This window comes from Coregonus lavaretus (assembly GCF_964263955.1).
Source record: "Coregonus lavaretus genome assembly, chromosome: 25".
In the NCBI taxonomy this organism is placed as follows: Eukaryota; Metazoa; Chordata; class Actinopteri; order Salmoniformes; family Salmonidae; genus Coregonus; species Coregonus lavaretus.
In genome coordinates, this window is record NC_140012.1 from 45,717,543 (window position 1) to 45,740,671 (window position 23,129).

The 23,129-nt window shown below is 43.5% G+C and overlaps 1 protein-coding gene across 1 annotated transcript in view; it reads right to left on the bottom strand.

The window, feature by feature from the left end:
• Positions 1-12,479: 12,479 nt before the first annotated feature.
• The window catches only part of LOC311100663 (prolyl hydroxylase EGLN3-like), a 39,422-nt gene continuing 28,772 nt past the window's right edge, over positions 12,480-23,129 (bottom strand). Inside the window, exons 3-5 of the mRNA XM_084141596.1 lie at positions 21,773-21,909; positions 17,040-17,107; positions 12,480-13,789 (exon numbers count right to left, since the gene is read on the bottom strand). Of these exons, the coding sequence (XP_083997722.1) occupies positions 13,686-13,789; positions 17,040-17,107; positions 21,773-21,909 (309 nt within the window). The 3' untranslated portion in view covers positions 12,480-13,685. The remainder of the gene's footprint in view (positions 13,790-17,039; positions 17,108-21,772; positions 21,910-23,129) is intronic.

The window sequence follows — 23,129 nt, forward strand, 5'->3', positions numbered from 1 at the left end:
AAATTGAAACAACAAGGCTTTATAAACATCATACTAGGTGTGTTGTTTTTTGTTTAAAAAACCCAATTTGAAAAACAACAACCACAAATAGCCAGGCCTCACTTAATTTGGTAGCTCACTTTTATGACCTAAATACTGCCTAACTTCACTACTGCTTCCCCCTAGCCCTGGGCAACATTCCAATGAGATTAGCTAATCTCTTTCTCCTGGTTATAATCTAAAGATGGTAGTACACACAAAACATGATACAGATATCCCCAGTCTTAACCCATCAATAATTGTTTGTATCAATCTAATTCCTCATAACTAATCCATAAAACCACTCAAAATTCCCAGAGTATACAATGATTATTTAATTGATTACCCTAAATCTGCTACATGTGATCTCATCTCAAATGATCCATTATCAATTATTTGTTCAACCCCCTAGGAAAATCTGTCTCCCCTTCTATTGTTCCTGTCCCCCCTGTAAATGTCATATTTCAGTTTTTAGCCAATACAATCACGGTTACATCAAATGTTCCCTCAGTTAATGGTATTTTCTTCCTAATATAACTTCCCTAAATGAGATTTAATCCCCTGCCTTTACTCTACTGTCCTTCTATCATTACTGGATCAATGATAATAACTGTAATAACTATCAATAATAATTGTAATAACTATTTCACATTAAATTGTGCCTTTTTTCTGATAATGTTATAATTGTAGCCTATTCCATCACTTTAGTTTAAAATATAAGTTTGTTTATGTAACAAATCCAGAACCCACCACAGGCTGGCGCTATTCCCCCAGCACAACAGCCAATGCCACTTGCATCCCCGTAACCAAAATAAATTATCGTTCTAAAATGTACCAACTATTTATATTTTCCCGCTAACCCATTTCAATTCGCTATTCAATTTCTTTAACTGTTCTCTCTGATTAGGCCCTAATTAATAAAACAAATACTTGCTATCGTTGATAAGCATACATTTAATGATGTTCCTATCATTTGAACTATCTCTCACCCCTCCCCTTGCTCCTTCGGGGAAAGCGCATGGGGACCTTATAACATATTTTCATAGACCTTTCTAGAATACTTCTACTTAAGCTATCTAATTCAACCTTTCACATTTCTCAATCCACATAGTAATCTAGGTCTATAGCCCCAATGCGAAAGCTTTACCCACTGTCCCTACCTGTGTTCGAACCAGGGACCCTCTACATACATCGCCAGTCACTCCACACCATCTCCGATTCTCTCAAAGTAAATACTTTCATGTCGCACATCCAGCCACGTCATCCCTCCCCGTCTAGCCAGCCCTTCCGTCTCAAACTCCCTAGTAGCAAAAATAAAACACACTCTCTAACAGCGTTCTGCATTTACCTCTATCATCGGGTTTAAAAACTAACGTAACAACATTAACCATCCTCTATTGCTGTAGTAACGTCTTGTTTGGTTCAGTTTATTTATTACGGAGTGTCCATAATACTATAATAATACATAATCGAATTCCCCTCATGCATACAGATTTCACCTTATGCCATTGAAATGCCAAATAAACCATAATAGTTCAATGGAGCCCCCTATTGGCTCTCCCCTACCTATACATTACTTCCATAACCACATTAGTTATGGTCCGATTACCATTAAACCTTATCACATGATCAAACAACGCCACAACCTTAAACTCATATGGGGCGGCAGGCAGCTTAGTGACCAATAGCGCCGCGCCAACAACCGAGAGGTCGCCGGTTCCAATCCCCGAGCCGACCAGGTGAAAAATCTGCCGATGTGCCCTCGAGCAAGGCACTCAACCCCAATTGCTCCCATAAGTCGCTCTGGACAAGAGCGTCTGCCAAATTACCAAAAATGCAAATGTAAATATTCTCTACTTGCTCACCCATGATGTACGTCTACGTTCGGGTGAGCAAGTTCATACATATATATCGTCAGAAACCCACAGGCACCTCTCAAACAATGCCCCGTGGTGTTCCCAGCCAACTCCGAGTCTATCATGGCTCCAAAAGCCACACTTTCGCTGTCTCCAGCCCCTCCCCTCGCAACTCTACTTTCCGTGTCCAGTGGGAGTAGGCTCTTTTCCATGTCCAGTGGGAGTAGGCTCTTTTCCGTGTCCAGTGGGAGTAGGCTCTTTTCCATGTCCAGTGGGAGTAGGCTCTTTTCCGTGTCCAGTGGGAGTAGGCTCTTTTCCGTGTCCAGTGGGAGTAGGCTCTTTTCCGTGTCCAGTGGGAGTAGGCTCTTTTCCATGTCCAGTGGGAGTAGGCTCTTTTGAGGAGCTGTTTTTTGTTTTAGTGTTTTCAATATTCTGCCGTTAATTAAGGTACTTTAGTCTATTTATTTAAATCAAATCATTCCCACCTAATTAGTTAAAGTTGGTGCATGTTTATATTTCAACGATAAACCGAATTATTTCAGTCTAATTGTTTAACCAGTATTTTGCAGGGTCAAACATCAAACGTTACATCAAATAATCAACCAAAAAGCCTCAACCCAAGCACCTAAAACCAGTATTATGCTATGTCTAACATCAAACGTTACAGTTCAATTATATCAGTTCAAACGTTTCAGTTTAGTCATACTAGTTATTCATTATTTTACCTTTATGTTCCCAATTGTTATTAACGGGTTATACGGTTTAAGCAACCACAAACCCAACAGTTATTCACAAATTATACAGTTTGGACAGCCACAGACGTCTTTAATTCCTAATTAGTTTTCTATCAAGGTATACAGGTTTATTAATTTTAATAACCCCAATTCACTCTTTTATTTCATTTGTGATCATTTGCGCACTCATGCATACAACAACACCCAGTGTCCCCCTGATCCTAGCCGTATCTAGCCTTCTGATACGTGTCAATAGCCCAACACTTTTAAGACAATAATTCCCTACGCCTCCAGTTCTCACCACTTGTGATCCTAGCCTGGAGTCGACAAAAATTTAAGTGCCCGTTATGATCCTAGCCGTATCTAGCCTTCTGATACGTGTCAATAGCGCAACACTATTAAACCAATCATTCCCTACGCCTCCAGTTCTCACCACTTGTGATCCTAGCCTGGAGTCGACTAAAATTTAAGTGCCCGTTATGATCCTAGCCGTATCTCAGTGGATATGTGCCACAACGTTACACTTTGATCAATTAATCCCTGTATCTCACAGTTCCACAATTGGTGGTCCAGAGACTTCAGTATGCTCCTTGATCCTAGCCATATCTCTCTGAATATGTGTCAAAGGAACAATACTCAACAAAAATGTTGCCGCTCCTCTGATCCTAGCCATATCTCGATGAATATGTGTCTGTAGCCAACGCCCTTGGCCAATATTTCCCTGTGTCCCCAGTTCTCACCCCCGGTGATCCTAGCCTGGGGACTTCAGTATTTTCTCCGAACCTAGCCATATCTCTCTGGATATGTGTTGGTAGAACAATACTCAACTCTAAAATGTTAAATGTCGCTCAACATTTTTATCAATTAGTCCCTGTATCCCCAGTTCCCACCTCTTGTGGTACCTAGCCTGGGGATTTCAGTATTTTCCCTGAACCTAGCCGTATTTCAGCGAATACGTGTCAGTGGAACAATACTCTATGGTACCAAGGTTTAACATCACATTCACCACAGGTTTACATATCACAATATGGTGCTTATCTACTCATAATAGTTTCATAATTTAGTTCACTTACATCAAACAGGTGTTTCACAAAATTAATTTGGATAAAGCCAATGTGCAGAACTTTAGTTATATAACAATAGGTGTCTGCTTACCTGTTTTAGTAGTCCGGACTCTTTGTGAAACACACCGTCCAATGACAGAGATGTCCAAATGGGCCGGACAATACCCAGCGAAGTCCCTTCTACCAGATCAGTCGGTGGTCACCAATTGTTAAGTTGCATCAATTCAAATCTGGTATTAGGAACAAAAGAGGTCAACACGACTTCTAAGATATACTACTATTTTAATTAATGCAAAACCTTCAATGGTAAATATGATGCTCGTATATACGGGTCCACTGAAATACCACGCAGGGCACTCGGAGAACTGATCCATTGTTACAGGTTCTTCTTCAAATACTCTGACAGAGATATTTCCCGCTCCCTGCTGGCCAATCAGAGTAGAGACTGAGCGTGGTTTAGACTTACTCAGCCAATCCGTTGGCGCACAGGCTGGTCCAAGACCCTTGGCGCATCCCTGTTGCCAGGCATAAGTTTTTATCATAACAACCTGTGGAGTCAGCACCCAAAAGACTGTACGTACCTACGTCTAAGGACGGTTCACAGACAACGGTTCACAGACAACAAAGAGGCAGTGTTCGTATCTGTAAGAAATACAAGTCTTATCTGTCCTTCCCCCTAACGTTCCTTACATGAATCACAGCCTGTTATGTGAAACAATTTATATCAGTATAGTACAAACCTATGCTTATCATTAATGCATTCCTTCTAAGCTATTCATCACATACAGATCCAATTATGAGAAAATAGAACCCCACACTAAGTTGTTGGACAAGTGGAAAACATTTATGTTGTTTATGAACAATTACAGAAAATGTTGTTGATGCTGTTACTAAAACAGATGTCACTTTTTATCGGAATAATATATTTTCGTTCCGAGTTCTGAGTTGAAAAGCAGAGAAGTAGAGGAAGATGTCATATGCTCTAGCTTTTTGTCTAAGTTGTTGGCAAAGTTGTAAAAGTAGCTGATTTGTGTCAAAAGGTGCATTGTTGCGTTTACAGTGAATGGAATGTTGGAAGTGAAGATGTAACAATTGGGCTCTTTAGAATGTTGAAAAAAGTCCAATGATAGTGAATGAATATGGACAACAAAAAGTAGAAAATATATCAAAAAATGGTATACAACCAACTCAATCCAGACCAGCAGAGAAGGAAAGGAAGATTTCATACCCCCTCTAACTTTTTGTCTAACTTGTTCGAAAGTGGTCAAAAAGGCAGTTGTTTCAAAAAATATATTTCTGTTCCGATTCCAGATGTGAATAGCAGAGAAGTAGACCAAGATGTCATACATATACCTAACCCTAACCCTAACCCTAACCCTAACCCTAACCCTAACCCTAACCCTAACCCTCTTAACCTTCTGTCTAACCTGTTCGGAATGTGGCCAAAACGGCAGTTGTTTAAAAATAATTGATGAAAATGTGTTGATGCGGTTTCTAAAACATCTGTATCGTTAGCTAGATTGGTACAGGATATTCCGATTCCGATTCCAGATTTAAATACAGTTAGGGAAAAAAGTATTTGATCCCCTGCTGATTTTGTACGTTTGCCCACTGACAAAGAAATGATCAGTCTGTCATTTTAATGGTATGTTTATTTGAACAGTGAGAGACAGAATAACAACAAAAAAATCCAGAAAAACTCATGTCATAAATGTTATACATTTATTCCCAGATCCTCAAAAAGTTCTACAGCTGCACCATCGAGAGCATCCTGACCGGTTGCATCACCGCCTGGTATGGCAACTGCTCGGCATCCGACCGTAAGGCGCTACAGAGGGTAGCTGGGGCCAAGCTTCCTGCCATCCAGGATCTATATACCAGGCAGTATCAGAGGAAGGCCCAACATTTTTTCAAAACTCCAGCCACCCTAGTCATAGACTGTTCTCTCTGCTACCGCACGGCAAGCGGTACCGGAGCACCAAGTCTAGGTCCAAAAGGCTCCTTAACAGCTTCTACCCCCAAACCATAAGACTGCTGAACAATTAATAAAATGACACCCCCCCCCCCCCTTTGTTTTTACACTGCTGCTACTCGCTGTTTATTATCTATGCATAGTCACTTTACCCCTACCTATATGTACAAATTACCTTGACTAACCTGTACCCCCGCACATTGACTCGGTACCGGTACCCCCTGTATATAGCCTCGCTGTTATTTTGTGTTACTTTTTATTTAATTTTTTTACTTTAGTTTATTTAGTAAATATTTTCTTAACTCTATTTCTTGAACTGCATTGTTGGTTAAGGGCTTGTAAATAAGCATTTCACGGTAAGGTCTACACCTGTTGTATTCGGCGCATGTGACAAATAAAATGTTATTTTACAGTGGGGGAAAAAAGTATTTAGTCAGCCACCAATTGTGCAAGTTCTCCCACTTAAAAAGATGAGAGAGGCCTGGAATTTTCATCATAGGTACACGTCAACTATGACAGACAAAATGAGATTTTTTTTCTCCAGAAAATCACATTGTAGGATTTTTTATGAATTTATTTGCAAATTATGGTGGAAAATAAGTATTTGGTCAATAACAAAAGTTTCTCAATACTTTGTTATATACCCTTTGTTGCCAATGACACAGGTCAAACGTTTTGTGTAAGTCTTCACAAGGTTTTCACACACTGTTGCTGGTATTTTGGCCCATTCCTCCATGCAGATCTCCTCTAGAGCAGTGATGTTTTGGGGCTGTCGCTGGGCAACACGGACTTTCAACTCCCTCCAAAGATTTTCTATGGGGTTGAGATCTGGAGACTGGCTAGGCCACTCGAGGACCTTGAAATGCTTCTTACGAAGCCACTCCTTCGTTGCCCGGGCGGTGTGTTTGGGATCATTGTCATGCTGAAAGACCCAGCCACGTTTCATCTTCAATGCCCTTGCTGATGGAAGGAGGTTTTCACTCAAAATCTCACGATACATGGCCCCATTCATTCTTTCCTTTACACGGATCAGTCTTCCTGGTCCCTTTGCAGAAAAACAGCCCCAAAGCATGATGTTTCCACCCCCATGCTTCACAGTAGGTATGGTGTTCTTTGGATGCAACTCAGCATTCTTTGTCCTCCAAACACGACGAGTTGAGTTTTTACCAAAAAGTTCTATTTTGGTTTCATCTGACCACATGACATTCTCCCAATCCTCTTCTGGATCATCCAAATGCACTCTAGCAAACTTCAGACGGGCCTGGACATGTACTGTCTTAAGCAGGGGGACACGTCTGGCACTGCAGGATTTGAGTCCCTGGCGGCGTAGTGTGTTACTGATGGTAGGCTTTGTTACTTTGGTCCCAGCTCTCTGCAGGTCATTCACTAGGTCTCCCCGTATGGTTCTGGGATTTTTGCTCACCGTTCTTGTGATCATTTTGACCCCACGGGGTGAGATCTTGCGTGGAGCCCCAGATCGAGGGAGATTATCAGTGGTCTTGTATGTCTTCCATTTCCTAATAATTGCTCCCACAGTTGATTTCTTCAAACCAAGCTGCTTACCTATTGCAGATTCAGTCTTCCCAGCCTGGTGCAGGTCTACAATTTTGTTTCTGGTGTCCTTTGACAGCTCTTTGGTCTTGGCCATAGTGGAGTTTGGAGTGTGACTGTTTGAGGTTGTGGACAGGTGTCTTTTATACTGATAACAAGTTCAAACAGGTGCCATTAATACAGGTAACGAGTGGAGGACAGAGGAGCCTCTTAAAGAAGAAGTTACAGGTCTGTGAGAGCCAGAAATCTTGCTTGTTTGTAGGTGACCAAATACTTATTTTCCACCATAATTTGCAAATAAATTCATAAAAAATCCTACAATGTGATTTTCTGGATTTTTTTTCCTCAATTTGTCTGTCATAGTTGACGTGTACCTATGATGAAAATTACAGGCCTCTCTCATCTTTTTAAGTGCGAGAACTTGCACAATTGGTGGCTGACTACATACTTTTTTCCCCCACTGTATTTGATGTAGCACACGCTTTTATCCAAAGCGACTTACAAGCAGGGGACCAGGGAGCTGACTTCTGGGGTATGCCTGACCCCCTGGTCTGCTGGGCCTCTATGTGTGGGACCTGGGTCTCCTCCACAGGGCTGACCCAGCTAGTGGTCAACGACCAGCCCAGCGCCAGGAAGGTCCTTCAGCAGGGAGCCGCTCCATCTCAGGGAACTCTGCCTCGGTTCCCAATAGACAAGCTGCAGTCAAAATGTACCATATCGTAAAATGTATGAAAACAAACATTTGCTTTTTGGTCTTCATTTAAGGTTATCCAGGCTCTGTCGCAGCCGGCCGCGACCGGGAGACCCATGGGGCGGCACACAATTGGCCCAGCGTCGTCCAGGGTAGGGGAGGGAATGGCCAGCAGGGATGTAGCTCAGTTGGTAGAGCATGGCGTTTGCAACGCCAGGGTTGTGGGTTCGATTCCCACGGGGGGGGCAGTATGAAAAATATAAAAATTAATGTATGCACTCACAAACTGTAAGTCGCTCTGGATAAGAGTGTCTGCTAAATGACTAAAATGTAAAATGTTATGATTAGGCATAAGGAAAGCAGTGTGGTTAATGTTAGGGTTCAAATCAGATTTTAAGAAGATCAAATGTAGTAGTAGTAGGTGGGGTTTCCAACTTGGCCAGATATCCTGCTGGAAAAACAGGAAAAAGAAGAAAAAACTCTTTAAACCATTTGTTAACATTTTGAATGTACTGTACATCTCTCTAATTACAAATGGTTTCATATGATTTATTTCTCACCAAGTGATTTCTGACAAAAAAAGAGTAGATATTACTACTGAGGTGCTCTATAGGCACTCTTAGTTGTCATTAGCAGGGCTGTGGCGGTCATGGGGAACTGGATTAGTAGGGCTGTGGCGGTCATGGGGAACTGGATTAGCAGGGCTGTGGCGGTCATGGGGAACTGGATTAGCAGGGCTGTGGCGGTCATGGGGAACTGGATTAGCAGGGCTGTGGCGGTCATGGGGAACTGGATTAGCAGGGCTGTGGCGGTCATGGGGAACTGGATTAGCAGGGCTGTGGCGGTCATGGGGAACTGGATTAGCAGGGCTGTGGCGGTCATGGGGAACTGGATTAGCAGGGCTGTGGCGGTCATGGGGAACTGGATTAGCAGGGCTGTGGCGGTCATGGGGAACTGGATTAGCAGGGCTGTGGCGGTCATGGGGAACTGGATTAGCAGGGCTGTGGCGGTCATGGGGAACTGGATTAGCAGGGCTGTGGCGGTCATGGGGAACTGGATTAGCAGGGCTGTGGCGGTCATGGGGAACTGGATTAGCAGGGCTGTGGCGGTCATGGGGAACTGGATTAGCAGGGCTGTGGCGGTCATGGGGAACTGGATTAGCAGGGCTGTGGCGGTCATGGGGAACTGGATTAGCAGGGCTGTGGCGGTCATGGGGAACTGGATTAGCAGGGCTGTGGCGGTCATGGGGAACTGGATTAGCAGGGCTGTGGCGGTCATGGGGAACTGGATTAGCAGGGCTGTGGCGGTCATGGGGAACTGGATTAGCAGGGCTGTGGCGGTCATGGGGAACTGGATTAGCAGGGCTGTGGCGGTCATGGGGAACTGGATTAGCAGGGCTGTGGCGGTCATGGGGAACTGGATTAGCAGGGCTGTGGCGGTCATGGGGAACTGGATTAGCAGGGCTGTGGCGGTCATGGGGAACTGGATTAGCAGGGCTGTGGCGGTCATGGGGAACTGGATTAGCAGGGCTGTGGCGGTCATGGGGAACTGGATTAGCAGGGCTGTGGCGGTCATGGGGAACTGGATTAGCAGGGCTGTGGCGGTCATGGGGAACTGGATTAGCAGGGCTGTGGCGGTCATGGGGAACTGGATTAGCAGGGCTGTGGCGGTCATGGGGAACTGGATTAGCAGGGCTGTGGCGGTCATGGGGAACTGGATTAGCAGGGCTGTGGCGGTCATGGGGAACTGGATTAGCAGGGCTGTGGCGGTCATGGGGAACTGGATTAGCAGGGCTGTGGCGGTCATGGGGAACTGGATTAGCAGGGCTGTGGCGGTCATGGGGAACTGGATTAGCAGGGCTGTGGCGGTCATGGGGAACTGGATTAGCAGGGCTGTGGCGGTCATGGGGAACTGGATTAGCAGGGCTGTGGCGGTCATGGGGAACTGGATTAGCAGGGCTGTGGCGGTCATGGGGAACTGGATTAGCAGGGCTGTGGCGGTCATGGGGAACTGGATTAGCAGGGCTGTGGCGGTCATGGGGAACTGGATTAGCAGGGCTGTGGCGGTCATGGGGAACTGGATTAGCAGGGCTGTGGCGGTCATGGGGAACTGGATTAGCAGGGCTGTGGCGGTCATGGGGAACTGGATTAGCAGGGCTGTGGCGGTCATGGGGAACTGGATTAGCAGGGCTGTGGCGGTCATGGGGAACTGGATTAGCAGGGCTGTGGCGGTCATGGGGAACTGGATTAGCAGGGCTGTGGCGGTCATGGGGAACTGGATTAGCAGGGCTGTGGCGGTCATGGGGAACTGGATTAGCAGGGCTGTGGCGGTCATGGGGAACTGGATTAGCAGGGCTGTGGCGGTCATGGGGAACTGGATTAGCAGGGCTGTGGCGGTCATGGGGAACTGGATTAGCAGGGCTGTGGCGGTCATGGGGAACTGGATTAGCAGGGCTGTGGCGGTCATGGGGAACTGGATTAGCAGGGCTGTGGCGGTCATGGGGAACTGGATTAGCAGGGCTGTGGCGGTCATGGGGAACTGGATTAGCAGGGCTGTGGCGGTCATGGGGAACTGGATTAGTAGGGCTGTGGCGGTCATGGGGAACTGGATTAGTAGGGCTGTGGCGGTCATGGGGAACTGGATTAGAAGGGCTGTGGCGGTCATGGGGAACTGGATTAGTTCTCATTAAAACAAATATTTTCATCCCTCTAAATGAATGCCATCTTTCATTTAATGAGATTACACAGTACAGCAGTGGTGGAAAACTCCTGGAAGGCTGAGTGGAGGGCTGAGTGGATGGCTGAGTGTCCGTGGATTAACTCCAGGAGGGCTGAGTGTCTGTGGATTAACTCCAGGAGGGCTGAGTGTCTGTGGGTTAACTCCAGGAGGGTTGAATGTCTGTGGATTAACTCCAGGAGGGCTGAGTGTCTGTGGGTTAACTCCAGGAGGGCTGAGTGTCTGTGGGTTAACTCCAGGAGGGCTGAGTGTCTGTGGATTAACTCCAGGAGGGCTGAGTGTCTGCAGGTTAACTCCAGGAGGGCTGAGTGTCTGTGGGTTAACTCCAGGAGGGCTGAGTGTCTGCAGGTTAACCCCAGGAGGGCAGAGTGTCTGCAGGTTAACCCCAGGAGGGCAGAGTGTCTGCAGGTTAACCCCAGGAGGGCAGAGTGTCTGCAGGTTAACCCCAGGAGGGCAGAGTGTCTGCAGGTTAACCCCAGGAGGGCCGAGTGTCTGCAGGTTAACCCCAGGAGGGCAGAGTGTCTGCAGGTTAACCCCAGGAGGGCAGAGTGTCTGCAGGTTAACCACAGGAGGGCAGAGTGTCTGCAGGTTAACCCCAGGAGGGCAGAGTGTCTGCAGGTTAACCACAGGAGGGCAGAGTGTCTGCAGGTTAACCCCAGGAGGGCAGAGTGTCTGCAGGTTAACCCCAGGAGGGCAGAGTGTCTGCAGGTTAACCCCAGGAGGGCAGAGTGTCTGCAGGTTAACCCCAGGAGGGCAGAGTGTCTGCAGGTTAACCCCAGGAGGGCAGAGTGTCTGCAGGTTAACCCCAGGAGGGCAGAGTGTCTGCAGGTTAACCCCAGGAGGGCAGAGTGTCTGCAGGTTAACCCCAGGAGGGCAGAGTGTCTGCAGGTTAACCCCAGGAGGGCAGAGTGTCTGCAGGTTAACCCCAGGAGGGCAGAGTGTCTGCAGGTTAACCCCAGGAGGGCAGAGTGTCTGCAGGTTTTCACTCATCCTTTGCACTTGATTGATCATTTAAGGTCATTGATTAGTTAGGAACTCCCCTCAACTAGTTGTCTAGGTCTTCATTAGACATGAATTGAAAGGAGAAAAAGCAGACAAATCCCTCTACCAACTGAGTTTGATACTCCTACACTACAGTTTGTTCCCAGACAGGTTTGATTCTACCAGTAGGATGCAGTATGGGACAACAAACTAAAGGAACTCTTATGTCAGGGGTCCCCAACTGGTGGCCCGTGGGCCGAATTCGGCCCGCAGGTGGTTTTATTTGGCCACCCATATACATGGGGAAGAGGTGATGCCGAGCCCTGTGTGTTTGGACCATGTTAAGTCCTTAGTGATATGGACTCCAAGGAATCAACCAAGCATCATTTATTATTACATATTTCACATTTAAACATTTGCGTCATTTAGCAGATGCTCTTATCCAGAGCCACTTACAGCAATCACGGTTAAGTGCCTTGCTCGAGAGCACAAAGACAACATGTTCGGTTATTGGCCCAACGCTCTTAACCGCTAGGCTACCTGCCACCCAAATACAGACAGTTAGAGAGAGAGAGAGAGAGAGAGAGTGAGCGAGAGACAGACAGAGAGAGAGAGACGAGTGAGCGAGACAGAAAAAGAGAAGAGTGAGCGAGTCAGAGAGAGAGAAGAGTGAGAGAGAGAGACAGAGAGAGAGACGAGTGAGCGAGACAGAGAGAGAGAGAGAGCGAAGAGTGAGTGAGACAGAGAGAGAAGAGTGAGAGACAGAGAGAGAGAAGAGCTTGCGAGAGAGACAGAGATGAGTGAGCGAGACAGAGAGAGACAGAGACGAGTGACAGAGACAGCACAGTGACTGAAGACTAAATAAAACCAGAGAACTGTCAATGTGTTGTATTTATTCAGATCGTCATGTTATCCCAGAACATCATTTAGCAAACAGCTTTGAACAGCTCATTCCATGTGAAACGCATCAACACAACAAGCGTCTGCAAAACACTGTGGGAGACATTATCAATGTATTCAATTACCATAAACCTCTGGCACTGTAATCTGTAACCGTGATTTCATTTGAAACTTTTTCTTCAACAATGTGCGCTATAAGGAAGTAATTATTTAACTAGAGTTTAGTAAACTGAGCATTAAATAAATAGCTGCCGCTTTACAATGCATATTGCTGTAGAAAAGTCTCAAATTAACATTTTTTTTACATTTAGCAGATGCTCTTATCCAGAGCGACTTACAGTAGTGAGTGCATACATTTTCATACTTTTTTTTCGTACCGTTTTTTTTTTTTAAATAATCATGCTGCTCGATTAAAATGAGGTTTATGGTAAATGTTGCACATAACAAACTGCCTTTGCTCTACGGAAATGTCCCCCTGTAACGTTAAGGAATCAACTGCAAAACTAGAACATGTTAAAAGACAACAGAAGAACAGTCTCTCAGGGGTCGGTTGGTTCCTGATGCTCGAAGCGTTCTCTAAATGTCAGCTTCTTTTGTCTCAGTATTCCGTCTTCACCAAAAAGCCATAGTCTTCATTCCAAATGGTACTCTATTCCCACATGGTACACTACTGTTGACCAGGGCCCATAGCCTAGTCCTGGAATAAAATGCTATTTTAATTCTCCATTGAGCACTCTGGCACACTACGTAGAGAATAGGATCCCATTTGGGCCACAGCCAGAGGAGGAAGAGAATCTCTCCTTCCAGTACTGTGATATCATCAGGACATTTAAGGTCAGTTGAGGAGTCAGTAGAGCTCCAGGGGAAGTGAAGAGGAAATCACTTTCCTTTCTCCATCATCTTCCATCCACACACATCATGGCTAGCCCTGGGCCCTGCCCTGCCCTGCCCTCTCCTCTCCTCTCCTCTCCTCTCCTCTCCTCTCCTCTCCTCTCCTCTCCTCTCCTCTCCTCTCCTCTCCTCTCCTCTCCTCTCCTCTCTCAGGGCAGGACATCATGGCTAGCCCTGGGCCCTCTCCTCTCCTCTCCTCTCCTCTCCTCTCCTCTCCTCTCCTCTCCTCTCCTCTCCTCTCCTCTCCTCTCCTCTCCTCTCCTCTCCTCTCCTCTCCTCTCCTCTCCTCTCTCAGGGCAGGACATCATGTCTAGCAGTGGGCCCTCCCCCCCATCCCCTCTCACTAGGGTCTGATGGTTTGTTCAGTTCAACCTTCACTCCTTTCTCTCCAGCTCCTGGAAACAGAGACACAGACTTAGAGTAGAGGACTGACAGTGAGATGATTCTCCTAGAACCTTGTGGTTTACTGTAAAACTTCCATTAAACCCAGAGTCTCAAATAGCCGCATGTCCGTTTTAGTATCCAGGCATCAGCACACCTGATTCCAATAGACACCGGGTCTAAATTCATTATTTACACATCTCTGATATTCCCACGGTCATGTGCATTAAAAACATTAGTAAAACATTTCTACAGTGTCTCATTATTCAAGTGTGTTAATGTGTATGCAACATGAGTGTGGAGCTAACATGATGCAAACCAGACTCCCAGTACAGGCTTGCAATGAGTAAAAGCTCAGACATGCTAGTAGGATTGTCAAACGTTTGCCTGACGACAGTACTTCGGCACCTCTGAACAGAGTCGGTAGTCAATCTCTATTATGTTCACACAGCAAAGACCTTTAAGTGATCAGTTACTCAGCCTTGATAAAATACTCCAAACCAGAAGGTGGCAGTAGCGTTGTTTGGCAATGCATGCATGTCCGTGTATGTTGGTTATGGTCTAGATCACTGAGGTGTAATATGAACTGGAGACTGCATCCAAGATGTCCGACTGTTGTTTTCAAGGTAATCTACTCACGTTCGCATACGTCGATTCACGGACGTCTATATCCGGGTTGCATCCGGTTTATTCGGACATCAAATGCACACTAGCACTCAGTGCACACAGGACGCAGCGCGATCAGTGACGAGGTCATCCAAAAACATTGGATGAATATAAAAATGTTAATATCTTCAGCTGTGAGTGATACAATTTTAAAACAAATCTGCCTCAGCAACAAACTTTTGAATAATTCAATGGATGTTTTTCATCAATGGTGATGACTAAAGTGTCTTGAGAATGTTCTAATCTGGCTTCTCTGTGGCCTGTATGGAGATGGGAAACTCCATGGTGATGTAATGTGATGGCTTCTCTGTGGCCTGTATGGAGATGGGAAACTCCATGGTGATGTAATGTGATGGCTTCTCTGTGGCCTGTATGGAGATGGGAAACTCCATGGTGATGTAATGTGATGGCTTCTCTGTGGCCTGTATGGAGATGGGAAACTCCATGGTGATGTAATGTGATGGCTTCTCTGTGGCCTGTATGGAGATGGGAAACTCCATGGTGATGTAATGTGATGGCTTCTCTGTGGCCTGTATGGAGATGGGAAACTCCATGGTGATGTAATGTGATGGCTTCTCTGTGGCCTGTATGGAGATGGGAAACTCCATGGTGATGTAATGTGATGGCTTCTCTGTGGCCTGTATGGAGATGGGAAACTCCATGGTGATGTAATGTGATGGCTTCTCTGTGGCCTGTATGGAGATGGGAAACTCCATGGTGATGTAATGTGATGGCTTCTCTGTGGCCTGTATGGAGATGGGAAACTCCATGGTGATGTAATGTGATGGCTTCTCTGTGGCCTGTATGGAGATGGGAAACTCCATGGTGATGTAATGTGATGGCTTCTCTGTGGCCTGTATGGAGATGGGAAACTCCATGGTGATGTAATGTGATGGCGGTTAGTGTTGTGTGACTGGCTCATCCGCGGATCAGAGAAAATGGCCTCTTTTCCTTTTTGTTGTCACTCCTGTTGGCTCCGTCACGTGGGGGTTCGGGCTCTCTGATTGGCTTAAAGTCAAGTACAAACGGTAGGTTGGTCGCTATCGGGTCGCCACGCAACAGCTACAACAATTGTTCTAGTAAGAGAAGGACCGGCCTCCCGCAGTGATAAGAACCAATCGGCAGTCTGAGTGGAGCACAGCTACTATGATGTTTAATAAACACTACTACTATGATGTTTAATAAACACTACTACTATGATGTTTAATAAACACTACTACTATGATGTTTAATAAACTCTACTACTATGATGTTTAATAAACACTACTACTATGATGTTTAATAAACACTACTACTATGATGTTTAATAAACACTACTACTATGATGTTTAATAAACACTACTACTATGATGTTTAATAAACACTACTACTATGATGTTTAATAAACACTACTACTATGATGTTTAATAAACACTACTACTATGATGTTTAATAAACACTACTACTATAATGTTTAATAAACAATACTACTATGATGTTTAATAAACACTACTACTATGATGTTTAATAAACTCTACTACTATGATGTTTAATAAACACTACTACTATGATGTTTAATAAACACTACTACTATGATGTTTAATAAACACTACTACTATGATGTTTAATAAACACTACTACTATGATGTTTAATAAACTCTACTACTATGATGTTTAATAAACACTACTACTATGATGTTTAATAAACACTACTACTATGATGTTTAATAAACACTACTACTATGATGTTTAATAAACACTACTACTATGATGTTTAATAAACACTACTACTATGTTTAATAAACACTACTACTATGATGTTTAATAAACTCTACTACTATGATGTGTAATAAACACTACTACTATGATGTTTAATAAACTCTACTACTATGATGTTTAATAAACTCTACTACTATGATGTTTAATAAACTCTACTACTATGATGTTTAATAAACACTACTACTATGATGTTTAATAAACACTACTACTATGATGTTTAATAAACACTACTACTATGATGTTTAATAAACAATACTACTATGATGTTTAATAAACACTACTACTATGATGTTTAATAAACACTACTACTATGATGTTTAATAAACACTACTACTATGATGTTTAATAAACACTACTACTATGATGTTTAATAAACAATACTACTATGATGTTTAATAAACACTACTACTATGATGTTTAATAAACACTACTACTATGATGTTTAATAAACTCTACTACTATGATGTTTAATAAACATTACTACTATGATGTTTAATAAACACTACTACTATGATGTTTAATAAAAACTACTACTATGATGTTTAATAAACACTACTACTATGATGTTTAATAAACACTACTACTATGATGTTTAATAAACACTACTACTATGATGTTTAATAAACAATACTACTATAATGTTTAATAAACACTACTACTATGATGTTTAATAAACACTACTACATTAGTTTGGGTATAGCGTGGTAGTGTTCATCATTTTATTGAACAAAAGCATTAAGGAAATAGACGCCTGTCTCTAATACCGGCGGTCGTGTTCAGTGATTAAAGCAAATACGTTTTACGGTATATACATTGATATCCTCATAGTAAGAGATTTACCTGTTAGATATTTCTCTTTAGCCCTGGCTCGTTCATCAGCATCAAAATACCACACTGTGATGGCATACCTGGACAGAGGAGAGGCAGGGAGAGACCAGAGATCAGAGACAGAGTTCTGGACAGGTGGGACAGGTGGGACAGGTGGGACAGAGGAGGGTGTGTTATAAGGGTCTGTTACTAGATGTGGTATAAGATGCATTAAAGGAGTGTTATAAGATGTGTTATATAGGTATCTTATAAGATGTTAAAGATGTTATTAGGCGTTAAAGGCATGTTATAAAGATGTTATAAGATGTGTTATAAGGTGTGTTATATAGGTATCTTATAAGATGTTAAAGATGTTATTAGGCGTTAAAGGCATGTTATAAAGATGTTATAAGATGTGTTATAAGGTGTGTTATATAGGTATCTTATAAGATGTTAAAGATGTTATTAGGCGTTAAAGGCATGTTATAAAGATGTTATAAGATGTGTTATAAGGTGTGTTAGATGTTAAAGGTGTGTTAGATGTTATAAAGGTGTGTTAGATGTTATAAAGGTGTGTTAGATGTTATAAAGGTGTGTTAGATGTTATAAAGGTGTGTTAGATGTTAAAGGTGTGTTAGATGTTATAAAGGTGTGTTAGATGTTATAAAGGTGTGTTAGATGTTATAAAGGTGTGTTAGATGTTAAAGGTGTGTTAGATGTTATAAAGGTGTGTTAGATGTTAAAGGTGTGTTAGATGTTATAAAGGTGTGTTAGATGTTAAAGGTGTGTTAGATGTTAAAGGTGTGTTAGATGTTATAAAGGTGTGTTAGATGTTAAAGGTGTGTTAGATGTTAAAGGTGTGTTAGATGTTATAAAGGTGTGTTATATGTTAAAGGTGTGTTAGATGTTAAAGGTGTGTTAGATGTTAAAGGTGTGTTAGATGTTAAAGGTGTGTTAGATGTTATAAAGGTGTGTTAGATGTTATAAAGGTGTGTTAGATGTTAAAGGTGTGTTAGATGTTATAAAGGTGTGTTATATGTTAAAGGTGTGTTAGATGTTAAAGGTGTGTTAGATGTTAAAGGTGTGTTAGATGTTAAAGGTGTGTTAGATGTTATAAAGGTGTGTTAGATGTTATAAAGGTGTGTTAGATGTTAAAGGTGTGTTAGATGTTATAAAGGTGTGTTAGATGTTATAAAGGTGTGTTAGATGTTATAAAGGTGTGTTAGATGTTAAAGGTGTGTTAGATGTTAAAGGTGTGTTATATGTTATAAAGGTGTGTTAGATGTTAAAGGTGTGTTAGATGTTATAAAGGTGTGTTAGATGTTAAAGGTGTGTTAGATGTTAAAGGTGTGTTAGATGTTATAAAGGTGTGTTAGATGTTAAAGGTGTGTTAGATGTTAAAGGTGTGTTAGATGTTATAAAGGTGTGTTAGATGTTATAAAGGTGTGTTAGATGTTAAAGGTGTGTTAGATGTTATAAAGGTGTGTTAGATGTTAAAGGTGTGTTAGATGTTAAAGGTGTGTTATATGTTATAAAGGTGTGTTAGATGTTAAAGGTGTGTTAGATGTTATAAAGGTGTGTTAGATGTTAAAGGTGTGTTAGATGTTATAAAGGTGTGTTAGATGTTAAAGGTGTGTTAGATGTTAAAGGTGTGTTAGATGTTAAAGGTGTGTTAGATGTTAAAGGTGTGTTAGATGTTAAAGGTGTGTTAGATGTTATAAAGGTGTGTTATTAGATGTGTTATAAGGATGTGTTAAAGGTGTGTTACAATATGTTTTAAATGTGTGTTATATAAGTGTTAAAATATGTGTTATAAGGGTGTTATAAAGATGTGCTATAAGGTGTGTTAAAGAGATGTTATCAGGTGTGTTATAAATAATTGTTATAAGGTGTATTAGATGTGTTATAAGGTGTGTTATAAAGGTGTGTTAGATGTTATAAGGTGTGTTAGATGTTAAAGGTGTGTTAGGATGTTATAAAGGTGTGTTAGATGTTAAAGGTGTGTTATAAGATGCGTTAAAGGTGTTGTGTTATAAGGTGCTATAAAGATGTTATAAGGTGTGTTAAAAGGCGTTATAAGGTATCTTATACGATGTTAAAGGTGTTATCATAAAGGTGTTATAAAAGTGTTAAGGTGTGTTATAAGATGTGTTATAAGGTGTGTTATAAGATGTGTTATAAAGGTGTGTTTTAAAGGTGTTATATAAGTGTTATAAGGGGGTGTTATAAAGTCCCTCAGTGGAGGTGTCATAGAGGTGTCATAATACCCATAAAACCTAGCGGATAAACAGAGAAATGGTTCAAAAAAAAATCCAACATTTATTTTTCCCATAGGGGATTTTAGAAACACTTAAAATAAGGGCTGTGTTTCCACTGGCGTGAAGTTTTGATAACCATTTAAATCTCTTTCGGACAAGGTGACTTATCAATATATTCGGTTTTATTTACTCTCAGATTCAAAAATGCTAATTAGCATCAAAGCAGTCAAAACTGTTCGCAAAAGATTCTTACCTTTGCCTTGATTCGGCAGTCTCATCAACATCATCATGGCATTTGTAGTTCTTTATGATAGCCACATTAGCAGCGAATTAACATTTAATTTTGGGGGAATAAATATATTGATAAGTCACCTTATCCTAGAGAGATTTAGATGGTTATCAAAACGTCAAGCCAGGGTAAGCCTACACGAAACACAGCCCTTAATTGATTTGTTTCTAAAATCCCCCTGTGGGAAAAATAAATGGTGGAAAAACTATTGGAACCATTTTCCTGGTTGACTGCTAGGTTTTATGGGTATTATGACTCATCCTGTGCAACAAGGTGTTATATAGGTGTGTTAATTGGGGGTGTTATATGGGTGTGTTAATTGGGGGTGTTATATGGGTGTCATAAAGGGTGACATTTTACATTTGTTTTACATTTTAGTCATTTAGCAGATGCTCTTATCCAGAGCGACTTACAGTTAGTGCATACATTATTATTTTTCATACCCCCTGTGGGAATCGAACCCACAACCCTGGCGTTGCAAACGCCATGCTCTACCAACTGAGCTACATCCCTGTAGGGTTGAGGGCTTCTGTTCTGGACAGGTGTTCTAAGTCTGTAAGGTACTGACCTAGTAGCGTGGGCCGGCTGGACCTCGTGTGTTCTGGACAGGTGTTCTAAGTCTGTAAGGTACTAACCTAGTAGCGTGGGCCGGCTGGACCTCGTGTGTTCTGGACAGGTGTTCTAAGTCTGTAAGGTACTAACCTAGTAGCGTGGGCCAGCTGGACCTCGTGTGTTCTGGACAGGTGTTCTAAGTCTGTAAGTAGCGTGGGCCGGCTGGACCTCGTGTGTTCTGGACAGGTGTTCTAAGTCTGTAAGGTACTAACCTAGTAGCGTGGGCCAGCTGGACCTCGTGTGTTCTGGACAGGTGTTCTAAGTCTGTAAGGTACTGACCTAGTAGCGTGGGCCGGCTGGACCTCGTGTGTTCTGGACAGGTGTTCTAAGTCTGTAAGGTACTAACCTAGTAGCGTGGGCCAGCTGGACCTCGTGTGTTCTGGACAGGTGTTCTAAGTCTGTAAGGTACTGACCTAGTAGCGTGGGCCGGCTGGACCTCTTCTGTTCTGGACAGGTGTTCTAAGTCTGTAAGGTACTAACCTAGTAGCGTGGGCCAGCTGGACCTCGTGTGTTCTGGACAGGTGTTCTAAGTCTGTAAGGTACTGACCTAGTAGCGTGGGCCGGCTGGACCTCTTCTGTTCTGGACAGGTGTTCTAAGTCTGTAAGGTACTGACCTAGTAGCGTGGGCCGGCTGGACCTCGTGTGTTCTGGACAGGTGTTCTAAGTCTGTAAGGTACTGACCTAGTAGCGTGGGCCGGCTGGACCTCTTCTGTTCTGGACAGGTGTTCTAAGTCTGTAAGGTACTAACCTAGTAGCGTGGGCCGGCTGGACCTCGTGTGTTCTGGACAGGTGTTCTAAGTCTGTAAGGTACTAACCTAGTAGCGTGGGCCAGCTGGACCTCGTGTGTTCTGGACAGGTGTTCTAAGTCTGTAAGTAGCGTGGGCCGGCTGGACCTCGTGTGTTCTGGACAGGTGTTCTAAGTCTGTAAGGTACTAACCTAGTAGCGTGGGCCAGCTGGACCTCGTGTGTTCTGGACAGGTGTTCTAAGTCTGTAAGGTACTGACCTAGTAGCGTGGGCCGGCTGGACCTCTTCTGTTCTGGACAGGTGTTCTAAGTCTGTAAGGTACTGACCTAGTAGCGTGGGCCGGCTGGACCTCGTGTGTTCTGGACAGGTGTTCTAAGTCTGTAAGGTACTGACCTAGTAGCGTGGGCCGGCTGGACCTCTTCTGTTCTGGACAGGTGTTCTAAGTCTGTAAGGTACTAACCTAGTAGCGTGGGCCGGCTGGACCTCGTGTGTTCTGGACAGGTGTTCTAAGTCTGTAAGGTACTAACCTAGTAGCGTGGGCCGGCTGGACCTCGTGTGTTCTGGACAGGTGTTCTAAGTCTGTAAGGTACTAACCTAGTAGCGTGGGCCGGCTGGACCTCGTGTGTTCTGGACAGGTGTTCTAAGTCTGTAAGGTACCGACCTAGTAGCGTGGGCCGGCTGGACCTCGTGTGTTCTGGACAGGTGTTCTAAGTCTGTAAGGTACTAACCTAGTAGCGTGGGCCGGCTGGACCTCGTGTGTTCTGGACAGGTGTTCTAAGTCTGTAAGGTACTAACCTAGTAGCGTGGGCCAGCTGGACCTCGTGTGTTCTGGACAGGTGTTCTAAGTCTGTAAGGTACTAACCTAGTAGCGTGGGCCGGCTGGACCTCGTGTGGGTTCCGTCTGTCTGACCAGAAGAACAGCAACCGGTCAAACTTAGGCTCGATGTCGGCGAACTGAGCTTTACCCTCTGGGAAGATACGCAGAACACCACCATGCTCCTGGAAAAACAGAACAATCAATTAATCAATCAATTATTCAATCAATCAGAATATCCCAATGTTCCTAGAAAAAACAGATCAATAAATCAATCAATTATTCAATCAGAATATCCCCATGTTCCTAGAAAAACAGATCAATAAATCAATCAATTATTCAATCAGATTATCCCCATGTTCCTAGAATAGAACCAAACAACACAAGCAGAGATGAGAACAGACCACAACAATAGAATGACAGATGACAGCCACAGCTATTTGAGGAAGAAAGGGGTTTGACAAAAAGGCCAACAGATCAATCACAGCAGCATTGAGAGCAACAACAGATTGAAATCACAATCCGTTACAAACATGAAACTGGAAAATCAGAAAAGAAACATTGTTGCCTCTTCAGGGCAGCGTTCCACATGGCTCTTTGTCCCTTTATAGTGCACTACGTTTGACCAAGGCCCATAAGGAGCTGGTCAAAACAAGTGCACTGTATAGAAAATAGGGAGCTATTTGGGAAACACAAACTAAGTCTAGGAGACCTAGTGGAGTAACACACTAAGTCTAGGAGACCTAGGGGAGTAACACACTAAGTCTAGGAGACCTAGGGGAGTAACACACTAAGTCTAGGAGACCTAGGGGAGTAACACACTAAGTCTAGGAGACCTAGTAGAGTAACACACTAAGTCTAGGAGACCTAGGAGAGTAACACACTAAGTCTAGGAGACCTAGGAGAGTAACACACTAAGTCTAGCAGACCTAGGATACCTAGTGGAGTAACACACTAAGTCTAGGAGACCTAGGGGAGTAACACACTAAGTCTAGGAGACCTAGGAGAGTAACACACTAAGTCTAGGAGACCTAGGGGAGTAACACACTAAGTCTAGGAGACCTAGGGGAGTAACACACTAAGTCTAGGAGACCTAGGAGACCTAGGAGACTAACACACTAAGTCTAGGAGACCTAGGAGAGTAACGCACTAAGTCTAGGAGACCTAGGAGAGTAACACACTAAGTCTAGGAGACCTAGGAGAGTAACACACTAAGTCTAGGAGACCTAGGGGAGTAACACACTAAGTCTAGGAGACCTAGGAGAGTAACACACTAAGTCTAGGAGACCTAGGGGAGTAACACACCAAGTCTAGGAGACCTAGGAGAGTAACACACTAAGTCTAGGAGACCTAGGAGAGTAACACACTAAGTCTAGGAGACCTAGGAGAGTAACACACTAAGTCT